Here is a 20715-nt window from a genome sequence, read left to right as displayed (position 1 = left end):
AGCAACAAATCAAGACTAATGATAATTTTAGACTGACGATTACCCGACCACGAAACAGCGTAGCAACAAATCAAGACTAATGATTATTTTTAGACTGACGATTACCCGACCAGGAAACAGGAACTCCCAAACACAATTGGGTATTGTATGGAGGAATGCGTCAGTGACCTTTAAAAAGAGTTAAGGGGAAGGAGACTTGGTTGAACACGTGTTTGATAAAAGGGTAGAGTAAGAGATTGACCCTATTGTTAGACACTGGGTAGAATGAATACCTGAGTGTAGTAAAAATCGTTTTAAAATGAAGATAGCTAAACGTCGAGAGAAAAATACATTTTGGTGTTTCTTAAGTATACCAGTACAAATGACTGTTTTAAAAAAAAACAAACGTTCTGTTTAAATGAACTAGATTGAGAGACTTTTTACATGGAAAAATCAGTTTTACCTGATCACCGTATATATTTATAACGAGAGAAATGACACCCGTCCGTTTAAATAAAAATGTAAACACAAATGGTTAGTTAAAGTAAGGGTTCCACCATATAGACGAAATAGTTTAAAGACGGATTTAATCGGGGCTTATTTTTTTTTTTTTACGAAAACGCGTTTGTTTGTTTGATGCGAAACTATTTATGACTTTTTTGTTGATTTTGATGTTTTTCAGGCTTTAAAAACAAAGTAAAAAAACGTGTAATTTTCTATCAATTTATTCTGATATAAAAATGTATTAAAGAATCTGGGCGAATAAGCCGAGGCAAAAAACCACATAGGTCCATTAAAAAAACTAACATTTTTTTTCTAACAAATTTCACTTTTGTTACATTTATTAAACATATGTAATCATATACATTCAGTGCTGCCATAACCCACAAAAAGTACCTTCACATTTAATTGTTATTAAGACAACAAAATAGTTATATGCTAAGTTGGCAACAAAATGATATAGAAATCGGATGTTCAAATTATATCTTTTCATAGAGTGGGTCATCGTACCATTTTTTTAAAGAACGAATATTGATAACACATATTAACGTCTATCTTTGTTTCTTGTTTTCGTAATACTGATAACAATATAATCAGCTATATTATACCCTCTAAACAAGCGAATCGGTGGTGTAGTGGTAAGCGAGGAGTTCACTGTAAAAGCGGGTGTTCGAATCGGACGCGTTTTGGGTTTTTTTGTTTATCTTTTTGTTTAATTGTTAAAATGTAATTTTCTTTTTATACTTAATAATATACATTGCTAAAATGTATTTTTTTTTCTTTTCTAAATAATTAAAAATTTCCTAATAATAACTTGAAATTATTTGATATGCGTTTTCTACTACTGTTATAAAAATATGAAATGTATGTTATTCTCTTTAAGATTGCACGATTTCATATTGTAAACAGATGGTTGTTGTGCATGCAAGAAACTATTTTAAAATGGCAAGATAAAACGTTCCATCTCTGAATCCTTGAGAGTCTTGTTAACACAACAGGGACATACGCTGGACAAAAGTATGTAGTTGTGCTCAAAATGCAGAATACAAGCTAAGTCAAACGTACAGTGTGCGCCTAATGAAAATTCAACGATTAACTAGGCATGTATTTCACTTCCAATTGTATCGGCAGGAAAATCACATTACAAATGCGTGTTTTGTTGTGAAAGAAAAAGCATTGTAGTTGTACCAGAAGACACATAGACCACTCGGACCAATGACTAACACAAAGTATGACCAGTGACGAATAACAAGTCCCCTTGTTATACGTTAGTGGTTTGACTACCGCTGTCTTCCGTGTGGTATATATCATAGGCGTCGGAACCGGGGGAGGGGGAGGGGGGGGCACTAACTTTTTTTTGCAAATTTATACATTCCAAAGACCTTTTTTTGCTTGTCAATATTTTGTACAAGTCTAACCCCCCCCCCCCACACTTTCAATTTGATTCCGTTCCGACGCCACTCATTTTTTTTTTTTGGGGGGGGGGGGGGGGACTTGTTTTTAATACCTACAAAAGGTGTTACCTAAATTCCCCAGTTTCCGAAGCGGAAAAAATCGACTACTACAATTGTTGGAATCGACTCCCCTATACTCTTTGTCGACTCCCCTGCGTTAGGGGTTGTATATGATGACTGAGGTAAATTAGTAAATAAAATATTTTTAGATAGTAATCAACATTTTTGTATTTAAACTCTTTAAATGAGTACGTGATTGTCATTTCAAATTTGCCAGTTTAAAGTATATGTAAATACTATAAAATTTAAGCACAGTTAAGCCTTTTTGGACATTTTCATTTGGACAATACTGTCCACCGTTTAAATGCCCAGTTAACTCGTACGTTTATTACTTCTTATTAGAGGTATGAGAAGGTCGTGGGCATTTGCAACGGCTAATTCCCCCAGATTCTTATACACATACATATGTAGTTTCTACATGAAATTCAAATGGCACAGAGAAAATAAAGTAGAACATTATAAATGACAAAGCTTGGAGAAAAAAGTGTTGTAAATTTACAAACATTTTTTTTTCAATAGTGTTTTTTCATCACTGTTTTTTTTACCACTTTGCGAAATCGTTAGGGTTGCAAATGCTGCATTGTAGCATTCTCAATTGATTTAATGATCATCGCGTTCTGAAAAACATTTCAAGTTTTTCAATTCCGGAAGGCAGTTTTCGATGTCTACCAGTAAGCCTTTGAAAACGGTGAATTCATACGGGCTGAAGCAGAGTCCTTTTCTGGTAGGAACGATGTCCGAGTCGTCGTTGGGTTTCCAGTACTGTCGTATATCCACGCAAGGATTGTTTTCTTTCACATGGACGTAAACGTTGTATCCCAGATGCCAACTTTGTGCTTCGTTCTTGAGGATTGTTTCTTGAATGGAGTCCATGGCTGACATCAAGGTTTTTAACTGAATTATTTTCAGACTAATACCTTTTTTCGTTGGTATTTCCAGTCCATTACAGAGTTCGTATTGTCTAAGATAAATTCTAGGTTTCTTTTGCCATTCGGAGATCTTAACAAAACGTTCGTTTTGCAAGGGTTTGAAAAGACGCGCAGCCATCATTCTTTTTTCTTTTTAGTGTAAGAGTTAGACTGACGAGAATGTTGATTTGTTTCACATATATCTGAGGTTTGACGTCACGAATAATCGTTGGAAAATAAGCTCCTCAGATTGGTGGAAAAACTCAAAAAGTTTGAAGAAACGCATTGAACCTTAAAAACAAGTCCTTTTGTACAATCCACTTCGTGTAAAGTAAACTATTCTAAATTTAATTTTTTTAATGTTAAATCATACACAGGCCAAACATTGAATGTCTTTATGGTCTCTGTTGTTAAAGACTGCTCGAAAATAAATGGGTTGATGAATCCTTCCGCCGTGTCTGGATACTCGGTGTATGGAGTCTCCTCATATCCAAGATGTTCAGTTCTGCAGATTTCAGCCCATAAAAAATCATGATAGATATTTTCCCAATCATCATACGAAATACGACCGAATCTTGTTATTTTTAAAACTTCTGCAACAGGTAAAGCTTCACCTTTCCTCATGTCTTGATCAAAGAAAATATCCTGTGCCTTAAGCACGAATTTAAGCAATTTTCCATCATTCTGTCTGGCTTCCAAGGCTAGTCGAACGATGCAATCAGTTTCATGTACAAAAGAATTGCGCAAAGCATATTGTTTTTTGCAAAATTGGCATGATGTATCATCGGATTGGTACAGGTTGTAGTTGTCAATAAAGTTTTTGACACAGGAACCCCGTTGCAAAAATCTAAATAGCCACATTTGTCTTTCGCTGGTTGGGTCTGGAAAAGACAGCATGATGATTTTGCAATGCAATCTTTCTGCTCGAGTGAGGTTTGAAAAAATAATCTGAAGTAATATTTTATGTCAGAATGATCATGTGATTATTGAGAAACACGCCTACTAATTGACAAGAAGATAAGAGGGGACCAATCATCATGTTAATTAAATATAATTTGCTATTCTAGCATATGATGTAGAACATCACATTTTATTTTTAAGAAATTTGATTGGTAATCATTAGAGTTAAAAAGACAATTCGATGTACGCAAATGACTAAAACAGCTATTTCATGCTTTTTTTATATCATTGCTTTCCTCGATCCTTGACAAAGCACAATGTCTATGGACTCTAGACTGAACACTAAATCTGTGACTCTGCCTATGAAAAATATTCCTCCTCCAACTTTGAACAGTCCTTCTCCCTGGCAATATCCCGAATACTTGAATTTTTCGGAACGATTTGGTACGTTTCACGACTGACCCAAATATTTAAGAGGTCCGGCGAAAAAGGATTTGGCTCGAGCGGGTTTCATTTACACGCGCATCGGAGACAAAGTCACTTGTTTCTCCTGCGGAATGACCCTAAAAAACTGGGAACCACAAGACGATGCCTACAATGAACACATACGATGGTCAAAACATTGCCCGTATGCCAAGATGGTAACAGATGGAAAGTTGGCAAGAGGATAGAAAAGGAAACATCAGACTAGTTTTATTTGCATGAAAAAGGTCTTATTGTAATGAGTGAATGTTTTGTTTTCAATTGAAAATGACAATGGTGTGTGGGGTTCTTTTTATGTTTGTGTTTAAAATGTTGATATATAACCAAATGTACAATAAAAACACTTGCTCACTTTTCATTCATTATTTTTTTTTTCATGTTTTGCAATAAGGATAATAAGTATGCATGGGTAAAATAGTTATGCTAAGGATACCTCAAACAGGTTCTGGGTATGATTTTTTCAAACTAAACTTCATTTAAGCAATTGTCCTCGGAGAGATAGTGGAGATGGAGCAGTATCTAAAGAAAATACGGTATGATCCACGGCACCCTGGATCGTTTGCTGGTGCAACTAAACTATACGAAATTGTAAAAAAAGAGGGGATCTATAATATTGGTTTAAATCGAATCAAAGAGTTTTTACAAAATCAAGATGCTTTTTCGCTGCAAAAAAAGTGAGGCGTCGATTTAAGAGAAGACGGGTGATAGTGCAGGGAATAGACTATCAGTGGGAAGCAGACTTGGCCGACGTGCAAAACCTCTCCGAGAACAATAACGGAATAAGGTATCTCTTGGTTGTCGTTGACGTATTTTCTCGATTTATGTGGGTCAGACCTTTGAAAGATAAAAAAGCGCAGTCTATCGTTGATGCATTCAGAGACATTTTGAGTGGTCATCGACAACCCAAGGCTATCCGGACGGATAAAGGGTCGGAATTTACAATCGGTACTTGAAACGATATCTACAGGAAAAAGGCATTAACATTTTTTATGCCTTAAACGAGACCAAGCCCAATTTTGCCGAAAGATACATTCAAACGTTAAAGAAGAGACTGTATAGATATTTTCTGCATACTCAAAAACACAAGTACATAAACATTTTACAAGATGTGGTGATGTCTATCAACGAAACACCACACCGTTCCCTGAACGGAAGAGCTCCAGCCTCTGTCGACGCAGAGAACGAATCGTAAGTGAGACTGGATGCTTACTTGGTGAGACGAAAAGCTCAGAAAAAAAGACCGAATATCAAAAAGTCGTCAAACCGAAAAAGTACAGCGTATACCTTTAAGATAGGCGACCAGGTGCGCATTTCTCACTTAAGACGCCAGTTTTAACGTGACTGTGATCAGACTTTTACCAAAGAAATTTTCATTGTAAGCCATCGCTTCGTTTCACAAGGCATCCCTATTTACAAGCTTAAGGATATGATGAACGAACCAATTCAAGGTAGTTTTTATGCCAGCGAACTTCAAAAGGAGACTCAATGGAGAATCGAAAAAATCATCAGGAAACGGAAAGTTGGCGGAAAACCGGAAGTACTAGTGCGATGGTTAGGCTAGCCCAAGAAATTCGACAGTTGGATTCCAGAAATCGATGTCAAAAACATTTGACATCCCGATAATGCTTCATTTATTATACAGATGTCACTGCAGATGGTTCTCAAGTCTTCGTATAGTGCGTCCACGCACTCCGATAACAAACCTTGGAATACCTACCAAGATCCTTACCTCTGACGGGGGAATGGACTGTCGAGTTGACGGAATTTTGTAACAACAACAACATCAGAGGATTACCCAAGGAAATATTTGTCTATTGTTCGATTTGTGAGAACACCATTAAGGGGAACGACAAGGACCACTTCTCAGATGGATTTATTTGACAAACTCTAAAAATCAGATTTTTCTTCGCCCTTACCGCGTTTCTTTACGCAATAATGACCTCACTGACATGTACATCTATATAAAGGACAACAACACCGGAGATGCGTCATTTTTAACTGGAGAATCGACTATAACACTTGTGTTTCGACAAATGTGAAATCATGGCTGGACCAACTTACATATCGAATCCTGCCCTATGGGCGCAATTTCATAACACAGATGAGGGGGAAAACTTTATACCGATGATTCGTCGCAAATCGCAGAGGGGTGGTTGAATACTCAACAAAACAAGGGCTTACATGATTTCAGTTCGGGCTCCCTCTTTACCATAACCGGACATTCAACAAGTGTCACCAGTAGCGGCCGAGCAAGAGAGAGCCATGCGTAACAACGAGCTCCACATGCCTTTGAAAAAAGTATAAAAAGAAGAAAAAAAGAGCACCTACCAGACGTTCGTCAAACACCAAAGGGAAAGGACGCTTTAAGAAAAAAAAGAGACAAGGACGACAGAGGATTAATTCGTTGAAAAAAAAATTAAGAAAAAAAAGGCGCATTGAACACAACGATGGCAGAACCCTCTGAATTGGCTCTCTTTTCCGATCCACCAAATCAAGTGGCAGTGCATAAGATTTATTTTCAGGAAACCCATTTCGTCAATGACTTAGATACTGCACCTCTGGAATTTTCCATTCCGGGAAACGGCGGAGAATATTTAGATCTCAGAAAAAGTCGACTCTACATTAAAGCAAAAATCACCAAGTCTGACGGCACATCCCTAGCAGCTTTGGAAAAGACAGGAATCGTTAATTTACCTCTTCAATCACTGTTTTCTCAGATAGATGTCTACATGAACGGAAAATGCGTCTCGCAAAATGCCAACAATTATCCCTGGAAAGCTTATTTCAAAGTACTCTTGTCTACAGGAAAAGGTGCATCTGAATCGCAAATGCAGACAAAAATGTACTGGCCTGATGGAGAGAGCATGAATTACCCGGATGCTGCAGCCGGAACGAACATGTCTCTGAGAAAGAGATACGTATTCACCCAGAAATCGAGAACATTTGATCTGGAAGGACCTCTATACGTGGATTGTTTTTATCTCGAAAAATATCTCATCAAAGGAGTAAATATTCAACTCAGACTGTTTCGTTCCAAGCCCGAATTCGTGTTGATTGTCGAATTGATGTAATTTAGGGAAAATCCCTTGACTTTGCATACCTCCTTTCCTTTATGGGTTCTGTATGCATAATTTTTAGGACCATTGCACACAAACTCGGTAATCCAGTCGTCCTTTTTCAATTCGTTTGTAAGTTCACCCAGATAATCACCAATGGGGGGTTCTATTTCCCCCTCCTTTTGGGTATAGATTACCGAGTCTGTGTCCCAGTACAGAACGCGAGTTTGCAACAAATCTAATAATTCGTACAACTTAAGGCGGGCCCAACAGGTAGTAATTGAAGCCAAATAAACGTTGCTGTGACCGGGGTCGCACATGTCCTCCGAGGCTCGTTTAGTAGACAGCATGAGATGGTTGTCGTCTATGATATTAAAATCTTGAATTTCTATGGTTGGATTGGCCATCTGCTCAAACAAAACGTGAGCTTGGCTCTCGTGAGAATCTGCGTTTTGCAGAGATTCATTCTCTGTCCAAACATACCCCAGAAACTATTCAATAGAAGCTTTGCCAGGCTACGTAGCCCCGGATTGTGCTCAATATTGTCGGGGTCAAGACGAATACCTTCTCTCTGCTCGTACATCTCGATATATTGAGTGAGGTCATCCTCCGTCTTGATCCAGTCGGGTCGTCCACTGACCTCTTGTTTAATTTTCAAAAACATGTTGATATAAGGCGCAAATAGTCCACCCGTCTTGGTTACAGAGTCGTACTGAGTCGATTCGCTCCAATGGTAGACTTTGTAGATTTTGAGGATCTTGTACCCCTTTTCGACGGCTTTGAGAAGTTGAGAATTTAAATATGTTAAATTTTCCCGACACGCAAAGAAGTGTGGGAAATATCTTTTGGCTAAGGATTCTAGTTGGAATGCTCCAGGTAATTTCGCCAAGGCCATGGGTAAAAAATTAAACGAATCAATCACTCTGATCTGTAAAGCATTCACGTTAAACATTTGCAATTTACTACCTCTATAGATAACAAAGGAAGGTCGTATAGTCTGCGATAGAAGGTACTGAAGTAGAAATTGACCATCGTATGACAGATTGTGAAAAACGACCGTACACCCTCTGTGCTTTTCGTGGAATATCCAGCTACCCAAGTCATACAGAGTCTTAAACACGCGCTCTCGGAATCCACACTTTCCGGGACAGGGGGTTCTGATATATTGTTTGGTTTTTTATCTCTTTTAGAACAATGATTGCATCGATCTCCGCATTCATGGCAAGTGCTTTCTGGAGTCATGTCATTATTTTTGCACTTTGTACAGGCGGACTGACAGACGGCTAAGGCAACAGAATGCCTTGATTTTCCACAGTAAGACTGGAGACAATGATGACATCGACGGCAATCCGAACAGGTCTTTTCCTCTTGAATACATTGATCGCAGATTTTGTCAAGGCGAGGGGCATATCCCCATTCACACTGCACTATTTCGTCCCTCTGCGATGCCTCTATGTCGGCAAAGATGTAGCGTCGCTTTCCATTGTCGGAAGGGGGTAGCTTCTCGCGTAACAGAGATGTTCCGGTTCTACATACTGAAGGCAAGATTTACACGTAAAGTACCCACACTTGTGATCCTCCGTCTTCATCTCGCGTTGTTACACGATTTTGCGACAGGTCGGACATTTGTATACTAACTCGCATGGTACACTGCCGCTTTCGGTACGATTTTTATGCCTCTTGTAACACCCCGCAGATCTGCAAGTTCGGTGTCTATCTTGACAAATCCATACCTCCTGCTTTTCACAATCATCCGACAAACAAACGCTGCAATGATTCTTACAAGCATGTTTATGTTTGTGATCATACGGGGTCAGACACGAAGAACAGAAATACGATCTTGAAAAAAACCCACATATTTTAACAATGGCATGAAAGTGTCCCGCATCCTTGTCTACATGGTATAAAAATATTTTTTTTCTTTCCTCATCGCAGTTTTGACTGATGTATGAAAATGCGTTACCGAGAGCAGAGCTTACTACGTAAATGTTTACATTGAAATAATCCTCTAATTTCGGGATCAATGAGTACGATAGCGGTTGGTTTTTTGAAATGGCCAATGAATGACACACAGATCGAGTGAGGTTGTCCTGTTTTTGGTCAGTATTTCTGCACACTTGTCTATAGTACCACTGTGGACATTTTTAAACTGAGTGAGAATTTCAGCTGGGGTGAGAGAAGGTTGCAAATTTTTCAATCTCCTGTATTCGTCGTTGCTCGTTCTACAGACACCGCAAAAAGCCACAAGAGCGGCTCTTTACAGACATAAATTATCGATATTTTTTATCTGCACTATGGATTTTTTTTAATAATATCTGCATCGATGTTTGTTATTTGTAAACCTTTACCACCGCGCGGATACTTGATAGCTCCGATGTCGATGCGACAGGTGGAGTCAAACGGAATGTCCTCATTACTGTTAAGAACATTAACTATACCCATCATGGCTTCGGCGTTCATCTCTTCCATCGGGCGCCATGGAACGTGGATAGGCAAGTCCAGTTTTTCGTTGTGAATAGCAGCCCTCATAATGTCGCCGGGACGGAGGTGTTTCTTCACGTGTTCGATCATTTTTTCAAACGCATCCCGAAGAATTTCTTTGACTTCTTTAAGTTTATTTTGCTTGCGAAAAAACTTGTTGTTGAACGTCAACTGGTAATTGACGTCGGCGGCCTTCATATCTTTGAGGGTTCTCTCGTTCACTAACATTATGTTGTAGTCAACTTGATTTCTGATGAGGTCATCAGCGAGGTGCAAATCGTCATCCAAGGATAGATTTTATATTTCGCGAAAACAGGATTCGACAATGTCGGAAAAATCCATCGATTTGCTAGCACTGTCGTCCATCAGTAGAGAACGTTCTCCATGAAACGAAGAATCTGCTATGTCATCACATGGCTTGTACCTCTCTGGACTGAATTTTCATTACTTGTCAGTAATTCGCTCCAACTCATATCTTCAAATTGTTGATATAAATTCTGTTCGCGAACTATTGAACTAAACGAAATAAAAAAAGAAGAAATATTAAACAATAAAATATTCCGCTATAGATTTAGACTAATTAATTAATCATAAAAAATCTTTGACAATTTTTGCTGTAATTCACTATTCGATATTTGAATGAATTGCCAAAATATTAAATATCCTTGAAACGCAATACCCTACAGATAACAACTGTTTTGTTGTTGTTGTTGTTTTTTTTACTTAAGGCTACACGTTTGTTTTTTTGTTTTGTTTTTTTTTAAATAAAAAAGTTATATTCATTACCTCTTGTAAATATGAGAGAGAGAGAGAGAGAGAGAGAGAGAGAGAGAAATTTTATTGTAATTCACTATTCGATATTTCAATGAATTGATCAAAATCTGAAATATCCTTAGTGTAATAACCTACAGATAACTACTGATTTGTTGGAGTTTTTTTTTTTACCTGAGAGTATGAGAGTACTTAATTTTTTTGAATTCTTTAACTAAAAAAAGTTATTTTGTCCATTATCTCTTGTAAATATGAGAGAGAGAGAGAGAGAGAGAGAGAGAGAGAGAGAGAGAGAGAGAGAGAGAGAGAGAGAGAGAGAGAGAGTTTATAGAGTTATCCCTCTTGCATCGTAAAGTAAGCGGTTAGCTTGCACACAAAAACGTGTCACATAAAAAAATTGAAAAATAGATCAACATATCTCGCATTGTTTTCGTGTAGTTTTTCATGGTTTGTCATACTGTCGTGCGAATCGAATATCCAATGGCAAAATCCACACTGAAACATCTTGTTCAAAGCTTAACAGGATTTGATATAAAAAAAAAAATCGTTACAAGAATGCCATGCGGACACGAAGTAAATTAAATTCATACTACAAGGAAAGAAAATAATCTTTGAATTCACCGTTTTTAAAGGCTTATTGGTAGACATCGAAAACTACCTTCCGGAATTGAAAAACGTGAAAAGTTGTTCAGAACGCGATGATCATCAAAATCAATTGGGAATGCTACAATGCAGCATTTGCAACCCTAACGATTTCGCAAAGTGGTTAAAAAAACCTGATGAAAAAACATTTTTGAAAAAAAAAATGGTTGGTAAATTTACAGCACTTTTTTCTCAAAGCCTTGTCATTTATCATGTTCTACTTTTACTTTCTCTGTGCCATTTGAATTTCATGTAGAAACTACATATGTATGTGTATAAGATATTGCATTTTAAATCATTTTTATATCAGAATAAATTGATGGAAAATTACACGTTTTTTATCTTCGTTTTTAAAGCCTGAAAACATCAAAATAAAAAATAAAAAAAAGTCATAAATATGATTGCACCAAACATACAAACGCGTTTTTGTTAAGAAAAAAAAAACCCCGATCAAATCCGTCTCCAAACTATTTCGTCTATATGGTTGAGCCCTTACTTTAACTAACCATTTGTGTTTACATTTTATTTAAAAGGACGGGTGTCATTTCTCTCATTTTAAATGTATACGGTAATCAGGTAAAACTGACTAATTTTTACATTTAAAAAGTCTTAGTCGTGATCATTTTAAAAGAATGTTTGTTTTTTAAACAGTTATTTTTACTGGTACACTTAAGAAACACCAAAATGTATTTTCAACCAAGTCTCCTTCCCCTTAACCTGTCCCCAAATGTAGGTCAACCCCCTTTGTCCTTTTGTTCCCCCCAAACAATAGACTCCCCTTTGTTTTTAGGCCCCGTGTAGACAGTATACTACTTCTGTGAACTAATGAGATATCTGCAATTAATCCAGCATTCAAACGATTTAACTAATATCTTTGTTGGGTTATGCAATCGGGCGTTTCGGCAAAGTGTACAAAGAGGCATGTTTCTCCTTCCGTGTGGACATGAGAGGGTACTTCTGAGGTAGAGAGTCCATATGAGATATGAAAGCCACGATGAGGAGAAAGATGCGTCTTGTTTCTTATGACAGGTAAACAAAAAAGCAGCCAAATAATTGATACTCTCTTTAAATAATTCTTACAGGATTTCGTATGGATGTGTAATAATTGATGGATAGTACTTGTCTAAGTAAATTCATATAGGGTTTCGTATGGATGTGTTATATAACTGATTGATATTAATTGAGCTTATTTATCATTCGGAATAATTATGCATGCAACATAATGTGGTTTCATCAATATTTGTTGAATACCAATTTTCGTGGATTTCGCCGTTAAGTTGATTCACGAATTAAATGAAATGTTCATTGAAGTGCAATTTCTATTAACATTTTGTATTGATAGTGTCATTGGCCTCGAATTTACGTATCTTTGAAACTTTGATTTTCACTTTAGCTACGAAAATTGATTCCTTTGAATATTAATGAAACAACGGTTTTGGCGAATCCATCTCAAGATATTTGTTCCCACGTGTTTCCATATTGAGACTTACATGCAGGTCGTGTCCAGTACATTGATGCTCTGAAAATCATAGCTGATTCTTAAGAATTGTGTTGTCTCAAATACTGATATTCATATGGTGTAAAGTGTTGATATCCGTATGTTCCATGTCTTATGTTAGCTCAAACATTTATATAATATGGTTGAAAGTTTTTTATTTGATTAAGAGTTGCTTTTTGTAAAAACGAAAGTTTCTATGTTTGTTATCCACAATTATTTCGTTGGATTATCATATTACCCCCAAATTTTAAGGATAAAAATTGATTATTTTCCCTAACTATGATAGTCACATGATTTAAAGTTATTCGACCGTAGAAAGTTCACTCTGTTAAGCCGGTACATTAAATTTCTTCATATTATGCTAAGTATTTACTAAACACAAAACGCTTATTCCATTGGATTCTGATACAAAACATTATATGTACAACCGGAAATGACGGGTCTGGTATGGGCAAGGTAAAAAATTGGTAGGATATGACGTCATTGGTGCAGATATTGCAGGTATTTCCAGGAAAATATGACACGTCACCTTAAGACAATCTGTAAACGTTACTAATGAACACTTGGTATCATACAAACATTGTAAATAGATATTCCGAAGTACCTACAAGCATACTTGTATTCAATATACTTATAAAACATGTAAAATCTTCATCTCCATATCGATGGAAAAAGGAAGTTTAACCAGAGGAAGGCATTTTTATGTTAAGCTTATCGCGTCTTTCAAAGATTTCTAATATCTGACACAGGATTTTTCGCAGCTTACAACTTATGTGAGTTGTCTAATTCTTTATGTTATGCTTAATATTTTGCAGAAGATATTAGGCTTGCTTGTATCGAAGATGCCGCGTTTTCTGCAGAATGTCTTCTTGGTCTGTGTGATTCTAACATTTCTGGCTATGTACTTGTTCAACTCAGCACAACGATCACAAAACCCAATACAAGGTGACCTGAATAGGACTTCTAACAAAGAGTCTTCTGGTGTTAGGACCACTCGCAAGCCTAGTCATACAACCACTCATAATCTGATACTTAGGGACTTGAATAGGACTTCCAACAAAGAAATCAGAACTATTATCAAGTCTGGAGGAAAGCTAGTATTTCCACATTTGCCATACATCAGGAATCCGTCAAAAATATGTGATACATTTAGGACGTTAAATAGAACTAAACTTTTAGTGTTGGTCAAGTCTTCGCCGGATAATTTTCATCTAAGGAATTGGATACGCTTTCAAAATAAAAAAGATAACGAGTTTAAGGATTCTATCAAAACCGTATTTCTATTAGGAGAGTCTTCGTCCAGTGAAGAGAATATCAAAAGAGAAAGTCAAAAGTTCGGTGATATTGTCCAGGGAAGCTTCATGGATACTTATCGGAATCTCACGTACAAAACCGTAATGGGATATAGATGGTTAAGTGAACACTGTTCACACGCAGATTTTGTTCTTTATAAGGACGACGACTTTAAGATAAATCGTAGAAACATTATGCATAAATTGAAATCTCCAAAAAACCCAGACTCTTTTTTCGCTGGTTTTCTCGTTAAGAACGGGAAGGGAATATACCGCGATCCAAAACATAAATGGTATTTATCAAAGAAAGACTATCCAAAGGACACTCTTCCGCCGTATTTTCCGGGTGGTGCGTACATTGTAAGCACAGTCATTGCCAAAAAGTTGGCATCCAATTTTCATTTGGTGAAATGGATACCAATAGACGACGTATACATTGGACTCGTGGCACAAACTCTAGATATAACTTTGACACACTCAAAATTATTTGGCATGGGAGATTGCAAACATTACAAAATTCATCTAGCTTGCAGAGAGTTTACTAGGCCTGATGAGGTCCTAGCGGCATGGAAGACCTTAACCATGTTCAATCTTTAGCAAAGAAAATCGTGACATAAACCTGGCAGAGCAAATATTTTGATTATATATTGTATTACTTGTACCGGTGTTGTATTGTGCCACTATCCCCTGGCCATCTTCCTCTCCCCTCCCCCCCCCCCCCCCCCGGAAAAATGACTTAATAGCAATCCCCCCCAAAATGGCTATAAAGTGACATTTTCCCCCTACTTATAACCATGTTACCCCCTTGGAAAGCCTACTATATTGTAACCCCCCCCCCCCCGTCTTCCATTCCGGCCAAGTAAATGGCGAAACATTTGTGGCAATATTTCTCAATATCTGAAATAATATTAATCACCCATAATGAAGGTTAATTAATGATTAGCTACTTACATTGATTTAAACAATATTTTATTATGCATCACTTAAACGGATGGGATAGCAGGCATTGCCTACATAAACCCTCTGCGACATTCAATAGTCAAAGTCGTATATATATATACAAGGTTTTGTGCCGTACAATATTGACAAGAATAGATTCTATTATGATATATATTATATTGATAAATAGAGAATATTACATACCCTGTTCCATATCACACCCTGTATCAGCCCGAGATTCCAATATCAGCCCGAGGGCCGAAGGCCCGAGGGCTGATATTGGTCGAGGGCTGATACAGGGTGTGATATGGAAAAGGGTATGTATTATTATATTTATTACATACTTACTAATAACATACAGAAAACAAAAACAATTTAGATTAACAATGTAGTTTGTTTAATAACAACAACTTAAACAGAGAATATGAACATAAATGATATTTCATTTTTAAACAATATGATACATGTATAAAGCCATAATTTAACACAATTATAACAAACAACAACTTAATAGATAATTTGAACACATAAACTTTCATATTGTTTAACAATAACAAAATTTAATAACAAAGAAAATATCACATTTATAGCTATAAAACAACTTCACTTTTAATATTTGAACATATATATATTTACAAGATATAACAGACCCAGTTCCTTTTTCTTATAAACATAAATGATTCAAAACTCATTTTAAACAATATGATACATGTATAAAGACAAAATTTAACACATTACTGGTAAACTTAACAGATAATTTAAACACAAATAATCTTTTATATTTTTTAACAATAACAAAATTTAATAACAAAGAAAATATCACAGTTATTATAGCTATAACACAACTTCACTTTTAATATTTGAACATATTTACAAGATATCACAGATCTAGTTCCTTTTTCTTAATCTGACTCTGAATCACTGTAGATGACTCTACATCTCTTACGGGATTTTGGTTGTTTGGAAGAGAAGTTAAATATAACATTGCCAGAAATATTGGCCCCCCTAAAATTGCCAAAGACATGCTCTTTCATTATGGGTTGATTTTCTTAAGAACTTATTTCAGTCAGTGTTTGATGAATAATATCATCAGTGTTTGATGAAGGCACCACACTGGTGGATGGCAGAGCTGAGCTACATTTATCAAGGGATGAAGAGGAACTGTCGAATTCAGTGACTGGTGGTTCCGAGCAACTAGATGAATAGTTTGTAAGAATAGAAGACATGTGCCTCTGCTGTTCATTGGAGGCAGTGCTGTAATTATTAATAGAGTTAACATTCTTATGGCCAGACAGCTGCTGAATTATGGTTGGGGGGACACCAGCATGTACTAGGGAACTAATGGCTGTCTTTCTTGCACTGTGGTTAACTTTTCTTCCTTGGATTCCCCCTGCCTCACACATGACCTTCACAATGTTGCCAATCGTATTCTTTCCCATTGGTTGGTTGACATACCAAGCTTTTTCATGGTGCCTTGAAACTCCTAAGTAAAATGGCGACTCGGGGTTGTTCATCTGTTCTGGTCTTCTCCTTGCAAACTCCTTATACGCTAACACAGGGCATCGGGGATTTTCTTAAATGACAAAACATATATGTAGTTTATGTATAGAGAGCCATATACTAATCTATATGCAACATTCAAACTACTCAGGTTTCAGGAATAAATCTCAGGTTAACAAATAAAGGTTTCATAAATCTGGCAATATGTACCTCTATTTTCAAACATCTTTGGTGCAAAACTCCGACTCTCACTTGTGACCCCAGTTCTTGTCTTTGTTGATCTCTCTCTATATTCTAAATATTCCTCTCCAGTCGAGGTGACCTTTTGCTGCACATCACCCCATCTAAGACCTACATGTTCAGCTCTGCTTCTCATTCCAAAATGCATTGTATTGTTAAGATACAAAACATTTATCAGTGACTTGGGATCTCCTGAAAACAATTTCAAAGACAATATTAGTTGTTGGCCTATTAAAGAAAAAGACATTGTAAGTTTTTCTTGACAAATTGATGAGTTTGTATTTTTCTTGTTGACATTTTATCTGACATAAAAAAAATTAAGTTTAAGTGAGTCAGAACTAAATCATAAATTACCAGTTCCAAGAAGATTCCTTTCATAAAGAAGATCGATTTCCTCTGGCGTTAGGGGGTCTGCTCGTTTTTCACGATTTCCCTTTCCCAGCTGTCTAAGCAACTTTCGTTTTGACAAAAGTACATCGCGAGAATGTTTGAACTCCTTATCCGTAATGATGTTTATGTTCAACTTCTTCTCGGCCAAATAACGGTTCACACTCCCTTGGATAGACTTTAACGTGTCGGGTTCATAATCATCGCCGCTTGCTTTCTTTGCATTCATGAAGAATCTTGCCAAATGCATATCCAGGTCATAAACCGGAATTTCCTCCGGGTTTCTGTGTTCACCGTTCTTCGTTAGGTAATCATTACCTCAAGTCAGATTCAGTTTTTCTACGCGTATTGGTATTTTGAAGGCCCCTTACAAACTCAAATGTAGAATCTTCTTGTGTGTCTGTCACGTTTTCCCTTTCAGTTTCAACATCGGGCATACCAGCTGACTATTCTCTTTTGAGAAGTGGACAGGCATAGCCTACATCCACTTCTCTTCGCAAGCCCTCATATTTTGATTCTGGAAATGCCTGTCCACTTCTCAAAAGAGAATAACCAGCTGACGTTACAAGTTCGAGGTTTTCATCTACAGACTGTACACTTAGGCCTAGACTCGAATATAACAAATCCAGCGTAACATAATCAGTTTTTCACTTACAGTGTCGTTGAGTCCACACATGTATTCCAATTCACTAAGTCTATTTCCAAGCAACTCGAATGTTCTTTCATTGAGATCCATTTTACAGTTTTACCGTCTGCAAATGTACACAAACGCCGAAGCGGTAAAAAGCAGAGGTGTTCCGAAAAGAGTAACTATATTACGGCCCATTTCTGAAAGAGTAAAAACCAGAGTGGTTCCGCAAGGGGTGCGATACGGATCCGTATCAGCCCTGTAGATCGATATCAGCCCTGCAGAATCCGTATCAGCCCCGGAGGCTGATACTGGTGTTATAAAGTTAGCTGTATCGCATATGCAAAAACACTGTATTTATTAGTAAGTATGTAATAAATATATGTATACATGTAAGATAGGACCAGAATTTACAATATGTATAATAATATTTATTATAATATTATAATTTGTAGTAACTAGTAATGATGATTATTAGAAAAAATACATAAATCAAAACTTTTATACACAGGTTCAGGTTCTGTGGTACAAGACAATAAATAGGACTAGATGGATTTTTCCAACCCCTTTGTAGATTTAATAATTTCATGTACATACTTAAATATTGCAATATATTCAGTTGATTAATGTCACCATTACAAAGTTGAACTGAAAAAGGTATAGTCAGTCTTAATGAATCTATATTTTGGATTAGTAAATGTCTTGAGTATTTTAAATATTCAATAAAAAAGTGAAATCATGTTTCATAATTGTTTCCACACATGTCACAATTTGGGTTGTCACTCAAAAGAATGATTGCATAAATTATTATTTAAATTACTAGCTGCGTTACGAAGGTGAAATGAATTATATTTTCCTTTCGAACACCATAGTTAAATTATTTCTTGGCTTTTGAACAATACATATTTGTTATGGCATGTGTTAATGATGAGAGTTTTGGAAGACCACGGATATTATATGGAAGATCATTCCAGAGTCAAATTGTTGATGGTAAAAAACTTTTTATGTAAGAAGTTGTTATTGCTTGGGGGATATGAATGGTCCCGATTCCATAGAGGATAAGAATTTTGAAGTAGTAAACATTGTTAAAGCAGACCAACTAGATACTGAGGTGCTAATCCATAAACCACCTTATAAAATAACACAAGCTTGTGTATTTTACGTCGAACTTCGAGTATATCCCATCATCCCATCCAAGTTCATCATAAAGCAAGGATCTTGTAGAAATTTGACCTTAATCCTAAAATGGTTATAGCTGCTGCAACTTGAAGTGGTTTAGCATCTCCATCAGAACAATTATCCCACACAATACAAGGGAATTCGAGAACTGGGCAAACAAAGGCAAAGTAAAATTTTATCAAAGCATCCCTTTTATGGGTGTGTTTTAATATTCCTAAGATATTTAAACGAGTGCAAGCTTTAGAATGAATATCAAGAATATGGGTTCTCCAACTACCATCCTGCTGGTATTTTATACTTAGATAAGTATGTGTTTCAACATTTTCAATAGTAGGCCCATCAGTACCAAATTTAAATTTTGGGTGACTAACACTCCTTCTACCAAAATTAAAATTATTTGGAATAAATTCAATGCCAACATATCAGACCACTGCCTATTTTTACCCAAATCATTAGTTCATGAATTTTCAGACGTCAAAATATCGTTATCAACTATAATATACAAACATCAGCAAATAATCGAGCTGGTTTTTCTAAGTGTATTGATATGTCATTAATGTACAAATTAAAGGAATAAAAAGGTACCTAAGACTGATCCTTGTGGGACACCAGAGTTTGTACTTCGTATAATGTTGGTGAGTAACCATCGAGGACTACACTCTGGGTTCTATCAGACTAGCAATTTTCAATCCAAAGTATTAATTTATCAAAGATTATATAATATTTTAATTTGCATAGAATACCTTTGTGCCTAACTCTATCAAAAGCTTTAGAGTTGTCGCATAACACAAATCTGATGTCTCTACCATTATCAAGACTAGATATTCTTGTATAATATATTTCAATAATATATTTCAACTATAGTCTGTCCCAAGTTATTGATTCCATCACTTTATGATGATTTTTAATAGAAATACACATACCTGTGAAAGAAATACAATTGAAATCGATGAAAGGGAATATATCCAAGATATCTTCATTGAACAATTATCCCTTTTCACTCATAAAATTTCACAGGAACGAAAACAATTTTCTTATGGAGATTTGTAATGGGAAATGTTTACATCTTTTCTCCATTCGGAATACACTCGGAATACATCGCGCAATTTTTTAACATTATCATCCGAGCTTATCAATGGTTGACGCAATGCAAAATCTCCGTAGACTTTCAATTTTTGGATGTGTATTGAAACCTGAAGCGGTAGAGGGGGTGTTTCAAAACAGATAATCTGGACATTTTCATATTAGTGGATGAAGGTAGTTTGAGCACAAAGGTATTTACTATTATTAAAATATCAAGCAAAAAGTGGTGGAAGCAAAAACTCGGGAGAGAGTATAACTGATTGGTTGTGGAATTACCAGGTTGAAATCCTGATTGATATTTTTTAATGATAATATCTACAATAGAGCAGTTATCCATATGTTTAAACAGAATTTGTTCTAAAATTTTATTGCATAGTTATCTCACAAATTGTAGGATCATAGTTCTTGAGAAGGAGATTTTTAAAAGATTTTCTCTATATATTTACTTTGAATCCCTCTTGCGCATCGTCTCACGCGTGTTGAAATATCAAAGGTGTAAGTTATTGCAACTCTGGTGAGGGCAATTCGTAGTTCATTGCCAAAATGTCTTCATTTATAAGTATATAGATGCTCTGGACAAGAATGCACGAACAGACGGACGACGGGTTAGTTCATTTAAGCAATATTTAAGAAGAATTTTAAAGACGCTTATATTTTCAGTTTACAAATCCAGAAAATGTTTTGCATAAGATCTTTGTATTTATATAAAAACTAAACATTTTATTTAATCCCGA

The 20715-nt window shown here is 36.2% G+C and overlaps 2 protein-coding genes across 2 annotated transcripts; one reads left to right on the top strand and one right to left on the bottom strand.

Annotated features, from left to right (window-relative positions):
* The first annotated feature begins 11971 nt into the window (after positions 1 to 11971).
* Positions 11972 to 14718, top strand: LOC128189818 (beta-1,3-galactosyltransferase 5-like). The gene is made up of 2 exons (XM_052861585.1): positions 11972 to 12264; positions 13549 to 14718. Exon 2 carries the CDS (start codon positions 13576 to 13578, stop codon positions 14620 to 14622), a length of 1047 nt encoding a protein of 348 aa, XP_052717545.1. The 5' UTR covers positions 11972 to 12264; positions 13549 to 13575; the 3' UTR covers positions 14623 to 14718.
* Positions 14719 to 15462: 744 nt separating this feature from the next.
* LOC128189387 (zinc finger MYM-type protein 3-like) lies at positions 15463 to 17532 on the bottom strand. The gene is made up of 3 exons (XM_052860983.1): positions 17059 to 17532; positions 16675 to 16896; positions 15463 to 16537 (listed from the first exon to the last, which is right to left on the bottom strand). The coding sequence occupies exons 1-3, from the start codon at positions 17339 to 17341 to the stop codon at positions 16014 to 16016; spliced, it is 1029 nt and encodes a 342-aa protein (XP_052716943.1). The 5' UTR covers positions 17342 to 17532; the 3' UTR covers positions 15463 to 16013.
* Positions 17533 to 20715: the final 3183 nt, after the last annotated feature.

This window comes from Crassostrea angulata, chromosome 6 (assembly GCF_025612915.1).
Source record: "Crassostrea angulata isolate pt1a10 chromosome 6, ASM2561291v2, whole genome shotgun sequence".
Classification (NCBI taxonomy): domain Eukaryota; kingdom Metazoa; phylum Mollusca; class Bivalvia; order Ostreida; family Ostreidae; genus Magallana; species Magallana angulata.
Note: the sequence above shows the minus strand (reverse complement) of the source record. Positions and strands in the feature narration are given on the sequence as shown.

Excerpts from the sequence above, each read along its gene's own strand:
- LOC128189818 (XM_052861585.1), top strand. The coding sequence starts at position 13,576 with ATGCCGCGTTTTCTGCAGAATGTCTTCTTGGTCTGTGTGATTCTAACA.
- LOC128189387 (XM_052860983.1), bottom strand. The coding sequence starts at position 17,341 with ATGCATTTGGCAAGATTCTTCATGAATGCAAAGAAAGCAAGCGGCGAT. Across the intron at positions 16,897-17,058 it reads AAGGAATCTTCTTGGAACTG|GAGATCCCAAGTCACTGATA; the intron begins GTAATTTATGAT and ends AATTGTTTTCAG. Across the intron at positions 16,538-16,674 it reads AAAGATGTTTGAAAATAGAG|AAAATCCCCGATGCCCTGTG; the intron begins GTACATATTGCC and ends TTGTCATTTAAG.